Source organism: Ornithorhynchus anatinus, chromosome 10 (genome assembly GCF_004115215.2).
Source record: "Ornithorhynchus anatinus isolate Pmale09 chromosome 10, mOrnAna1.pri.v4, whole genome shotgun sequence".
In the NCBI taxonomy this organism is placed as follows: domain Eukaryota; kingdom Metazoa; phylum Chordata; class Mammalia; order Monotremata; family Ornithorhynchidae; genus Ornithorhynchus; species Ornithorhynchus anatinus.
In genome coordinates this window covers 41,837,304-41,850,746 of record NC_041737.1, presented here as the reverse complement: position 1 = coordinate 41,850,746, position 13,443 = coordinate 41,837,304, and the positions used below count along the sequence as shown (strand labels likewise).

The window sequence follows — 13,443 nt, the reverse complement described above, 5'->3', positions numbered from 1 at the left end:
TGGTTTAAGAAGGAGTTTAAAACAAAGTGAAATTAAAAATTGGCGCAAGTGTGACTTTAGTGAATTCAAAAACAGATATATTCCCCTTCTTTACTCGGCTGGCACCTATTAAGCCTTCGAACGGCACTAAATCTGCTCATTTGGGTTTTCTGCAAAGTGACAAACAATGCCAAGAAGAACTGGACTTCTGGTTTTATTTAATCCTTTCCAGCAGTGTATTAAAAATCTACGAAAAACATCCAGTCTACGTTTCAAAGCACACCTTAGAAGGCAATTTTCTAGATCTCTGGTTAACCTGTCAGCGGATCTGAAAAATGGTATGAGATCTCTCAGATGCTTTAAAATTACTCCTCTCCTTACAAAGACACAACGCAAACAAAAACCAAGAGCCAAAAAATACCCAAACCAAAGCAAACAAACAAAAACCAACACTCAAAACTCCATCTAGCAGCGTCTCCCCAGAATGAATTTTCATATCTCTTCAGGGTAAGTTTAACAGAATATTAACTGCTGGGTAGATAACAATCCACTAATTAAAGGGTTGAGATCATTTTAGTGTGTAGCGATTCTCCAGCATGGAGAATTCAAGGTAGGAAGACCTTGGTCAGAACTGTCATACTACTAAAAACGGTCACTTCAGCAACACAACTGCAACCTCTTCACACAGACAATAACTACCTTCCACGCCACAACACAAGTCCAGAATTCCAAATTAGGGAGGCACCATCAACAATACTGGTTCACTGTTCACCACCTGCAGAACACTGATCTAACCCTGCGCCCTAACATGTGCTCACTCCAACCCTGGTTCGTCAACTGAAGAGCCAAGAAGGTTACAGAGACACTTGTCTCCACTACTGACTACTTGTTATTAGACTTCTGACGACATACCAGGTATCAAACCGAACACCAACGAGCCTGTGACTTTCTTCTGGAAGGTCTGGGATGGATCAGATGTCAGATAAACGAGAGGAAGACATTCGGTTACCGGTTATGATGATCTTTAACTAAACGCAGCCGTGTATTTGCCACCTGTTCTCCTCCAAGAAATGAAAGCGGATGCAAGAACTAAACTTAGCAATGAAAATTACCTGGTGTATTTTCTTTAGAGGCATCTGAAGTGAGAGTGGATAGGAGAGCTTCGGATTTAAACTTCTTTTCAGGAACGTGATCTGCTGTCGCATGATGTGAGGTTGGGTTGTATTTTCTTTCTGAATAAAAATGCACATGAAATTCCCTTTTAAATTTCCAGGGACTGCAATGAGAGCAGAAGACAGCAGACAGCTTCCTACACAGCTAAAACAGGGCCATCCAACTTTGAAGTTGTAGTTCTCATCGCAGTCTTCTGTGAACTCAGCACCAAGTTTACCAGACACATCGTTTTATTGCTATTGTTCTTGTCTGTCCGTGTCCCCCAGTGAGACTGTAAGCCCGTCAAAGGGCAGGGACTGTCTCTATCTGCTACCGATTTGTCCATTCCAAGCGCTCAGGACAGTGCTCTGCACATAGTAAGCGCTCAATAAACACTACCGAATGAATGAACATCATTTTCTAGACAATAAAACGAAATCCGACACCGTGCCGATTTATTTATCACATTGTTTTTAAAGGTATTTGTTAAACGTCGGGGTAGATAGAAGCTAATGGAGTTGGACACCGTCCCCGTCCCACACGGGGCTCACAGTACTAATCCCCATTCTAGGGATGAGGTAACTGAGGCCCAGAGAAGTTAACTGACTTGCCCAAGGTCATACCGCGGACAACCGTCAAGAGTCAGGATTAGAACCCAGATGCCCGGCCCCTGCTCTATACTCTAGGCCAGCAGTGGCTACTTCATATTTACGCTTCAATTATCTGCAGAATCATTTTATTACTGTCAGTCGTAAAACACCGACAAGGCAGCACTGCCAAAACTTACTCTCCACCGGAGTATGTGAATGGGCGTGGTGGTTATTTACAGGCTGTGAAGGTGTATCTAGTTCCAGTGACCCTAAAAAAACCAGAGATTGAGCAGTGTCAGCACAGAAACATACAGTTAAATACAACTATCGAGTCCCCATCTCTACGCATCGCCGGCCGATCTCCCTTTTGATTCGCAGAGCATCTAAGGGAATGTGTGACAAAGTCTGGAGGTTGCACTACTCATGGTGAGATTTTTGCTGAACCTGGCTGGAGACAGAGAGCGATTTCTGTCGGAGAGTCCTTACTCTTAATTCCCACCGGTGTATTCTTTCCCAGCGCTTAGGACGGTGCTCTGCACACAGTAAGCACTTAATAATTACTACTGTTACTGCTAATAATAACTGTGGTATTTGTTAAGCACTTACTAAGCACCACGCACTCTACTTAGCCCTGGGACACATACAAGATAATCAGGGTGGACACAATCTCCGACCCACAAGGGACACGTAGCTTATGTAAAATGGACAATATTATTATTACTTTGGTATTTGTTAAGCGCTTTTTATTTGCTAGGCACTGAACTAAGCACTGGATGCACCTACTAACGCCCTACTGAATGCTGGGTCAATGTGTTCACTAACTACAACATCAGGTTTTGTTTTGGTGAAAGATAACTCCCCCCAGAAAAAAATTCCAAAGAGAATCTTGTATGTTTCCCAGCTTTCTTTAGGGGTTCTTTCTTTTGTTCCAATTTGAAGTTTGAGTATGCTTTCAGGAGTGCAGCTCTGACTAGTCAGAATAAGAATCGTCAATGCAGCTAAAATTCCTCACCCTCATGTAACACTTTCTGGAATCTGAGAGGTTTATAACAAGTAGTTTTTCAGTTGTCTGTATACCAACTGATATTACTCATTCCATTTAGGTAACACTCTTTCACAATTCTCTCTTGAAAGCAGACAGCTGAGTTGTCACAGGCCGACAGTTTTATATTTAAAGTGTTTTGACTTACGTCTCTCCAATATTTCTGTAATTCCGGCATTGTCTGCTTCTAGCTCCATTTTAAATTTAGCCAATTCCTGATCCAGCTTTCTCAAATGTCGATCTACCTGTTTCAAAGAAGATAAGATATAATCACCAAAATTTGGGATTTGATGAAAATGCCACTTCTAAAATATCTCCTAGTGGCTATAAAGTTTCTACTTATTTCAGAGAATGCTTATAAAAGGTCTCCAATATTACATTTAACTTTGTCAGCCTAATACTACATCAAGGGATTCCCTCTCAAAGCATTTGCATTAAATTTTGATTATTGCAATCCAGCCTCAAATTAAGTACCCAAGTGATCCTTCACTAGAAATCCCAAGTCTGCGCTTGAAAAAGATTTTTTAAAAAAGGGAGAATACACTAGACTTGAGTAGTAATGACTAGAATTAATACCAGGTAAATTAAACTCGGCTCTATTTTGTGATAAACTAAATTTGGACAAGTGTGAAATAGGTATGAGCCATTTGCAGAACAATTTCAAAAGTTTACTTTCCTTCCACCTCAAGCATAAAATGCACCACTGTATTAATCTTCTGACTCCAAGTGGTAGGAATTAACCTATTTAAGGAATTAAGATAAAGGGAGATTCTATACAGCTTTGGTCAGTTAAGTCCTTGTAGAGTTTAACAATTCTCTGCATCTGTCCTTTTTTTTTATTTCAATCCACTCTGACCTCGGGCAAGGAAATGTGTCACAGTCTCTAGACTGTGAGCTCACTGTGGGCAGGGAATGTGTCTGATGTTATATTGTACTCCCTCAAGCGCTTTGTACAGTGCTTGAACACAGTAAGTGCTCAATATGATTGAATGAACTGTGCGAAAATTAGCATTTTCTATCGTTACGAATGGCTAATTTACCTTCAGCCTTCTCTTCCCCAGTATAAAGCTTTCACAGAAATGTTATTTTCCAATTTTTCTTTTTATTAACCTCCTCTGGGTTCTCTCCAAGTGGTCTGTATCACTTTTAAGTGAAGGCCAAAACAAATACAGTACTATATAATAAGGGTCTGAGAAGCGGTAAGATTAGGGAGATTAACTTCCTAGTGGCAACTACAGGATAAAGTGATATGCATGAACATGTCTGTCCCTTTAAGAGGGACTGAGGATGGTGATCTTTTAAAAATTTCCTGCATTTCCCTGGCAGAGAAACTATACTCAGCTCTATGTTAAATCAATTCATCAATGGTATTTACTGAGCGTTTACTTGGTGCAGAGCACTGTACTAAGCACTTGGGAGAGAATAATTCAACTGATTTGGTAAACATGATCCCTGCCCTAAAGGGAACCCAGACAAAAAAAGGGACACCTAAAAGGGAGAACCAACTTACGACCTGCTTATGTTTATTCCAAAAAACCCAATAAAGAACTCTCACATTTATTTACAGGTGAAATGAAAAGTTAAATGATATACTCAGTTTACGATGAGTCAAGACTATTAAAAAAAAAAAGAGGTAAGTGAAGATCATGAGGTAAGCCTGAAAAGTACGAAGTTGAGCCACGAAATGCTAAATTATACACGCATCAACTAAATGCTCAAATTCTCCTGGGCTCTGCCACCAATCAACTTTATCATACCCACCTACTACACACTTAGGAGAGTGACATCTGGATGGGGAATAGGAGAGTTTAAGGATTACTTATGAGTAACAAGTTTCAAAGGAGGATTATAAGTACACCCAATTCTCCTATAATGCCAAGGTTGCAGTCTTGCAAAACCCTATCATTAAGGAAAACTACTGCTCTAGACTTCACCGTTTTGAAGCCACGAGAACAAGTCGTTCCTTCCATCATCACGGCGGGCTGTAACTAAACCGGGTTCACGTTCACAGGAAGAAAAATAAAAGAATGACAGAACTACGTTCAAGCGAAAAAAGAGAATATTAATAATGACGATGATGATAACCGGGGTATTTATTAAGTTCTATATGCCAGCACTGGACTAAGTGCTGGGGTAGAATACAAGATCATCAGGCTGGACAGAGTCCCTGTCCCACAGGCTCACTGTCCACGTACAAGGGAGAAGAGGTATTGAATCCCCATTTTCAAACGAGGAAACTAGACACGGAGAATTTAAGAGACTTGCCCAAGGTCAACCGGCAGGTAAATGGCAAAACGGTGACTACAACGCAGGTGCTCTGACTCCCAGGTCCACACCCTCGCCACTAGCTCACGCTGGGTTAGAAACATCTAGCACATCTTCAACTTACAAATATAACGAGCAACTTTTAACGGCCTAGGTTTTGTTACTCCAATGAAAGCGGGGAAAATTATATTTTGGAACTAACAACATATATATTGACCACAGTGTGCTAAAATAAACTGAAAGCAAAACTACATGGGGCAGCGGGGGAGACTTCAAAGTGAAATGAAAAAAAAAAGATGAAAAAACAAAACGAAAGAAAAGAGATGGTTAGCCACACTAAGTTCAATCACAAAACAATTCTTTTCTTCCATCAGCTGCAGTCTACAATTCATTAGTTTCAAGAGGCTTTTGAGGGAAAAAACAAAAAAAATAAACCCCACTTCTATTCTTTTCTGGGAACTTGGTAGAAATGTTTGCTGTGTTGATTCCATTAAAAAAGCAGCTGAGTCCACAGCCGGCTCCACAACCCTCACAGAGTTTTATATAGCTCGCTCACTGCCCATTTGGGTAGCATATTTCAAAAAGACAACAAAAAATCCTGGGGGAGGTAACTGAAAATACACCCACGCACACACACACAAACACGCCTGAATAATCACAAGGAGGAAATGCAAATCGCAAGGAATCCTATGTTTTCAGTGATGGCTTCGGTAAAAATTTAGTACCCTGGCAGGAATAAAAATTAATGAGGGTCTAAAAAGCAAAGTGTAAATTGTGGGAAAAATTATGACTAAGATCACTGTGGGCAGGGAACAGGTCTGCTAACTTGTACTCTACTAAATGGTTAGTACAGTGCTCTGCACATAGTAGCCACTCAATAAATATAATTGATTGTGCTACAGCTAATGTGGGCTTCCTCTATATGTAGTATTTGACTAATTATGAGGGTGAGTGAAAAAACCAAGACAGTCCAGCTTGTCGTAACTGCCAGACCCAGAAACAGGAGAGGTATTGAAAGAAAACAGCTAACTAAACCAACCGACAAGCCTAACACCAGCAAAGACCGAGCACATGACGATAACTTGGTTAGACTGGTAAACTAAGCCACATTCTTGAAGTCCTGAATATGGTTGCTTTCTTTAGAGTACCACAAAATTTTCTTTTGTCCAAAATCTATTCATTTAAAACCTAACCTCGAGTTTCACCCCTCAGTTTTATGAAATTTAATAAAGGTTTTTGTAATATACCACTGCACACACACACACACACACACACACAGAGTGGTAAAAGGAACTTTTGTGATTTACTGCACGAATGAGCCATGAATTGCAGTTTATTTTCCAGCTCGGGCTTCTCACCTAAGGAATCAGGGACCTTAAAAGAAAACGCTTAGCCAATGGGTAGCTGGGCAGGTAAAAGCACTAGACGACAATAAACCATTCACCAGACCTCGTGGCACTCTACTGGACATTAATACCGCAAGTCCTCGAATCTGCAATTCCACAAAGGAATTTAGTTCTAATTTTGGGGGGGGGGGGGAGCAGCGTGGCCTAGCGGATGGAGCACCGGCCCGGGAGCCAGAGGACGTGGGTTCTAAATCCCGGCTCTGCCACTTGCCTGCTGTGTTAACTTGGGCAAGACACAACTGCAAAATGGAGAGTCAACCCCTGTTCTCCCTCCTACTTAGACTGTGAGCCCTGTGCGGGACAGGGACTATATCCGGTCTGGTGAATTTATATTTAGAACGGTCCTGAGAATAGTGTTCGTCACATAGTAAGCACTTAAACACCACAAAAAATGAATCGGTCATTGGGATTTACTGAGCACTTCCTGTAAGAGGAGCACTGTACCGAGAGCTTGGGAAACTACAATACAATAGTGGCAAGGCATGATCCCTACCACAATGAGCTTACACTCTACAGGGGGAGACAGCCTTTAAGGCAGCACTAACTCCATCGGAATGAATGGTCCTTGTAGACGGGGACAGAGAGAAGCTGCGCGACTAGAGGATAGAGCAGGGGCCTGGGAGTCAGAAGGACCTGAGTTCTAATCCCAGATCTGCCACGTCTGCTGTGCGAGCTTGGGCAAATCACTTAACTGCTCTGTGCCTTAGTTACCTCATCTGTCAAATGGGGATTAAGACCGTGAGCCCTAGGAGGGACAAGGATTGTATCCTACCCGACTAGCTTGTATCTACCCCAAACAATCATATCTGATGACTGCTTAACGGGTGCAGAGCACTGCACTAAGCATTTGAGAGAGTACGGCAACAATATAACAGATTCCCTGCCCGCAGTGAGCTCGCAGTCTAGAGGATAAGCTCACTCCAGAGTTTAGTACACCGTCCGGCACATAATAAGCGCTTAATACAGACAATTTTTTTTTAAAGTGCCCGTCAGTACCGTGTTATTCTGTCCACTGTGCCAAGTGGCCACCAATGCAATAGACTACAAGCCACTTTTGGATTCGAACTCCCGCAGCCGTTGCTATGGAGTTCCCTGCTACTCTCCCACAAGACCGGGAGGACCAAGAAACATGAATCACAAAAGCAACAGCACAGAACCCGGTACCGGCGATTGAAGAGGCAGGGGCACCAGACATTGCTAGAATCTGGCATAATAGGCCCACCTTCTGGAAATATGGCCTCTCTGCTTTTAATAATAATAATAATAATAAACGTTGGCATTTGTTAAGCGCGTACTATGTGCAGAGCACTGTTCTAAGCGCTGGGGTAGACACAGGGGAATCAGGTTGTCCCACGTGGGGCTCACGGTCTTCATCCCCATTTTCCAGATGAGGTAACTGAGGCCCAGAGAAGTGAAGTGACTCGCCCCCAGTCCCACAGCTGACAAGTGGCAGAGCTGGGATTTGAACTCATGACCTCTGACTCCAAAGCCCGGGCTCGTTCCACTGAGCCACGCTGCTTCTCTACGGAGGGTAAGTTACACAAAATTGAAAAGCAAAGACAAAAAAGCAAAACACACAAAACACTTAAATCCTCCACCACTACTAAAAAGAGCATTTATTAAGCACTATATTACATGCCAAACACTGTGCTAGGCACAGAGGCAGATGCAAAATAATCAGATCAGACACCAGTCTTTTTCTACCATGGACTTCACAGTCTAAGAGACAAAAAGAGCAGGTATTTTAATGCCCATTTTCCAGATGAGGAAACAGAGGTAGAGAAGAGTTACATGACATCCAAGATGACACAACGGATAAGTGCAAGGTCCCAGTCCCATTACCCCGACTCTGTAAGTTACAAGCAGGTAGGGGTCGGTTTACCTACTTTATTGCACTTAACTCTCCAAAAAGTGCTCAGTACTGTGCTCGGCACACTAAGGGCTTAAATCCTATTAGACTGAGAGGGGCAGAGCAGGGATCAGTGCCTGAGCCTGCTGACTCCCAGGCCTGTGCCCTTTCCGCGACGCCACGCTGCTGGCGATTCATTTCCAGTCTGCAGAAATGACCTGCTTGGTCTCACTACCCAAAGACTAAACTGAAGTTCTCCTTTGCAGTGCCACCAGATTGATGTAAATTCACGATGCAGAATGCCCACGACAAGAGGAGAATGGAGGGAGAAGGGAGACACAAACGGGTTTGCTAGTTCTTATGTATAACACTTAGTGGTGTAACGTTTAAGTGTTGATTTCCTGCCTAGTGTGCAGAAAACCGTTTCCCCATAGTCCTCCTACATTCTCCCATTCCTTTTCCCTCCCCTGACCCCTTAATCCTCTTACAGAACTCTATTATTCCCGTCTCCCTTGGATGGTGATCCATCAATCAATCAATCATATTCACTGAGCACTTTCTGTGTGCAGAGCACTGCTCCAAGTGCCTGGGAGTACGATGCAACGGAACCGGTAGACACGTTCCCTGACCAGAGCGAGCTTAGGGTTTGGAGGGACGACTTTATAGTCTAGAGATCTACCCACACTGCTCTATTTCATCTCCTAGGGTCACCGCAAGAAAGCCGTCCTTCTGCCTAAACAAATCCATCAGTTGATCGATAGGTGGTATTTACCGCGCGGTTACTTTGTGCGTGGCACCTTCACCTGCTGCTGCCCTGGCTCCAGCACTCAGGGGAGAAGCTAGATGTGAAGATGGGGGCGGGGGTGGGAATCGTTCAGGTGATGTCTTAAGGTGCAGGTTGAGCTTCTAAAGATCACTGAGTTATTGGACCTAAGTCATCTTAAAAGACCCCAGTGCCTTTAGCCTGTTCTGTCCTGACCAATCGGAGTGTAGAGAAGGTTTTTTTTTGGGGGGGGGGGGGGAAGGAATAGGGGGATGGGGTGTCAAAGATGATTTTGCCAATAGTGAGACTGCACCTACCAATGAGTCTCTGGGGGAGCCACTCACACCTCGTCCGTGAAGATTCAGTAATGCACCTTTTTGGGTGAGCACTGCTCAGACTCCAATGGTGAACAGGGAAAAGAAGGTATGTTCTAATAATCATCATCATCACGGTATTTAAGTGCTTACTATGGGCCAGGCCTCTGTACTAAGCACTGGGGTAGATTCGAGCTAATCGGGTTGGACGCGGTCCTCGTCCCACGTGGGGCTCACGGGATCGATCCCCATTTTACAGATGAGGTAACTGTGGCAACGGAGAAGTGAGGCCATCTGCCCAAGGTCACATCAGACAAGTGGCAGAGCCGGGATTAGAACCCAGGTCCTTCTGTCTCCCAGGCCCGTGCTCTATTCACCAGGCCATGCTGCTTCTCTGTTATACTGTATTCTCCCAAGAGCTCAGGACGGTGCTCTGCACACAGTAAGCCTCAATAAATACAATTAATGGACCCCCGCTCTCAAAAAGCTTACTGTTGGAGGCAACTCTCTGAAGTCTCCCTGGTTTTAAACACCTCCCTCTTGTTTCTCCACGCCTCCCTCCAACCCACGGACTTTGTTAAGCACGAACTATGTGCCGGGCACTGTACTAAGCACTGGGGTAGATACGAGCTAATCACGTTGGGCACAGTCCTTGTCCCACGAGGGGCTCACGGTATTAATCCCCATTTTACAGATGTGGTAGCACAGGTAAAGAAAAGTTTGACGACTTGCCCGAGGTCATACAGCAGAAAAGTGGCAGAGCCTGAATTAGAACCCAGGTCCTTCTGACTCCCAGGCCTGGGCGGGGCTCTCTTCCCCTCAATCTCTTACGTACTGAACAGTATGAGTAAAGTCCATTGCAATTTAGGATCAGTCGACAGATCTACTGAGCACAGAAAAGGACAGCTCTCTTAGGAGTTAGCACAAGGTGCCTGCTTGCTGACTGGGGTGCGTATACTTACAAAACTATGCATGTACAAATGAATACATTAAAAAATATAATTTGGAATTTTAATTCCGCAACCTATTCACACTGCTATTTGATCAGGTTTACAAGTTTTTTTTTTCTGTCATGGATCGCTTTGGTCCATTTGAGCTGTATTGGGAACAAATGAATGCATTCTATATTTTTCCTAGGGGAAACCACACTTCATTTAGCGTTCTTTTGCTCAACCCACTGTTTTCATCGACCCAATTACGAGCGCCAAGCCAGGTACACACAGCAGTATTAATCTGCACATTAGCTACCGGCGAGCTATCTCAAAGCAGAAAGGATCTGGGACTCTTAAAGCTCGCCCAACTCTGTTCGTTAGCTCCTGACGGTGTTGCCCAGAGGTCTTCAGGAGGTCACCCCTACTCATCTGAATCCTGAGGGAACAAGATGTGTGAAAATTAGGGCTGTAACCCCACTCTGTTAGGGATTGGGGGGGGGGGGTATGCCACTGGGTGATGCTTTTAATTCCATCAAGAAACTCTGTCTGACCTCTAATAATAGTTGCATTACAGAGCGCCCGCTTGGTGCACTGAACTGGGTACCAAGTACTTAGGACGTGCAGAATGAAGAAGTGAAGCATCCCCGGCCCTTAAGGAGCTTCTACTCAAACGAGGGAGATGGACACGAACATATTTACAACTGGATTGGTCAAAGTAAATAAACGAACATAAATACACATATACACACACGATTGCTGAGATTGCTTACGAGTAGGTTCAAAAGCGATCATGTCGGCCACTGGGTTTACATCGCACGGGATGCCGGAAAATTAATCAGGGAAGGGTGTTGGAAGAAGTGCGATTTGACGGAAGGCTCTGAATACGGAGAGAACCATGGCCCGTCAGATCTGAGGAGGAGGGAGTTTCAGGCTGGGGACCGATATCATAATTAATAACTGTGGCAGCTGTTAAGCGCTTACTCCGTGCCAAGCACCGGAGTGGATACAAGCTAACTGGGTTGGACACATGTGGGGGCTCACAGTCTCCATTTTATGGATGAGGCGACTGAGGCCCAGAGAAGGGAAGTGACCTGCCCAAGGTCACGCAGCAGATGCGTGGTGGAGCCGGGATCAGAACCCTCGACCTCCTGACTCCCGGGCCCGTACTCTATCCGCTCCGCCGCGTAGACGGAGGAGGGACGAGGGGGGGGCCGAGGCAGAAGAACCGAGAGCGAGGTCCATTTAGGAGGCCGGCTGGGGAGGAACAAGGAGAGCCGGCTGTGGGACGAGCAGATGAAGAGGACCGGTGCGGAAGACGGGGAAGATGGAGAAAGTCGGTGAAGGGCGCCGAAGCCGACTGGGAGGAGTTTTTGCACCGACGAGGAGTTAAATGGAAAGCCAGCGGAGGGACTTGGAGAGACGGGAGGTGTGAGCCGAGCGACGCTTCAAGGAGACGATCCGGGCCACCGGGGCACGGCACCGAGTGGACAGAGGAGAGGCTGGAGTCAGAAGGCCCAGCGCGTAGGCTCTTGCGGTAGTCTGGCCGTGACATGACCCCAGCTTCCACTACACTAGTATCAGGGGAGGAGCAGTTTGCACGGAAAGAAGGAGTGCAGTCAGAACACGACGCGCAGGAAGAACTGGTGGGATCTGACAGCACACTCAGTGCGAGAGTTGCAAGATCAGGAGGAGTCAGTGACGACAGCCAGTTTGCAGGCTTCTGGAACAAAGAGGACGGTAGCGTTGTCAACCGAGATGGACTGCAATGCCTACGGTCTTCACCTCACGGGCTCTGGAACCTCAGGAATACCGCCACTACGTGGCTTGGGCCCTAGGTACGACCCCCACGCGAAAACGATACCCCGGTGGTGGCGGCGGCAGCGGGGGGGGGGGGGGGGGGGGGGACGACGGGGGACCGCTGCGGATGCCCACCTGCCACGGTGCACCGTTACGGCCACTCTCCGAGAGGGGGACCCTCCGATCACGGCTGTAAAGGCGGAGGCGGCGGGAGTTACCCGCTCTCATCAACGCTGGAGCGTGGGGCAGCGAGGCGCAAGAACCGCTCTCCATCCCCGCTAGCGTCCTACTTTCTCCATCGCGGCCGAGGGGCGACGGCACCCAGGAAGAGCGGTGGCGAAGACGGTGGGAGGCGCCGTACGCCGCGCTTAAACGGGACCGGGCGGGACCCTGTACTCTGATTAAAACTGAGGCATTATGCAGCTTCCGCTAACTGAAATCGAAGCTCGCATGGAAGTCACATTTCTACGTAAAATCTGGCAGAAAAATGACAAACACTGGCTTCATCTGCATACTTTTACAGTGTCCCTCGGAAGAGCCGCATATTTACATTATATAAATCACAAACGTAAATATTTACTGATGGAAGTCTCGGGGACGAGAATACCGCCAATCCAAAGTCCGCCAAATACGGCATTAAGCTTTTGAGAGTCTAAACTCGGAATACAAATAAAGACTGGGTATAATCTCTCTGCTCTCCAGGATTTAGATTTTATTCCCACTGCTAGACTCTATTTAGACGCTCGGAGGATTTTCTCTTTCCCCATTCTTTCCTATAATACACTCCTGAATGAGCGCTATTAATTACAGCGGCCTGCGAAGGGTGGGCACGGAATGTGGTAGCGGCGTGCTACCTGCTGACTAGGGTGGATAGGCCAACGCGCAGACTGACGAAGATTTGATGATTTAAAATAAAACCCAAATCAATTCCTGTTTTTACATTAACGGGTGAATCGATTCCCTAAGCGATTCAGATTCCAGGCCAAAACTTCCATTTGGTTAGCTTATTACCTGCCGCTACTAGGCTTTTCGCTACTCTCCATCGCAAGAATTAAAAAAGTGTATTTTAAAGATGGAAGGAAAACCAGGTATCGCCACTGCTTCAGGCCTTCGGCCTCGGTGAGTAGATGATGTCATAGCTTAATTTGAGATAAAAATCATTTCCCATCGAATCCTAATTGACTGTATCAAAAGAAGTGATCCAACTCCAAATGTGCTCCAGGTCTACTTACCAAGTCATAGATCTGATTGGCCAACTGCACCTTCTCATCTGCATCTTCCAAAGCTTTATAGTAATCCTGAAAGAAGAGATTTGAATTTTAAAGACTGAAACAGTTGGACATTAGTGCTTGTC

The 13,443-nt window shown here is 45.5% G+C and overlaps 1 protein-coding gene across 6 annotated transcripts in view; it reads right to left on the bottom strand.

Annotated features, from left to right (window-relative positions):
• Positions 1-13,443, bottom strand: part of ING3 (inhibitor of growth family member 3) — a 30,395-nt gene that overhangs the window by 9,399 nt on the left and 7,553 nt on the right. For 5 of the 6 annotated variants that reach the window (XM_029073136.2, XM_029073135.2, XM_029073137.2 and 2 more), the window contains 4 exons: positions 13,322-13,387; positions 2,912-3,008; positions 1,919-1,990; positions 1,092-1,211 (listed from right to left, as the gene is read on the bottom strand). In XM_029073136.2, coding sequence (XP_028928969.1) covers positions 1,092-1,211; positions 1,919-1,990; positions 2,912-3,008; positions 13,322-13,387 — 355 coding nt within the window. Of the gene's footprint in view, positions 1-1,091; positions 1,212-1,918; positions 1,991-2,911; positions 3,009-11,411; positions 12,013-13,321; positions 13,388-13,443 lie in introns of those variants that run through there. The other variant, XM_029073139.2, reaches the window with a different exon arrangement.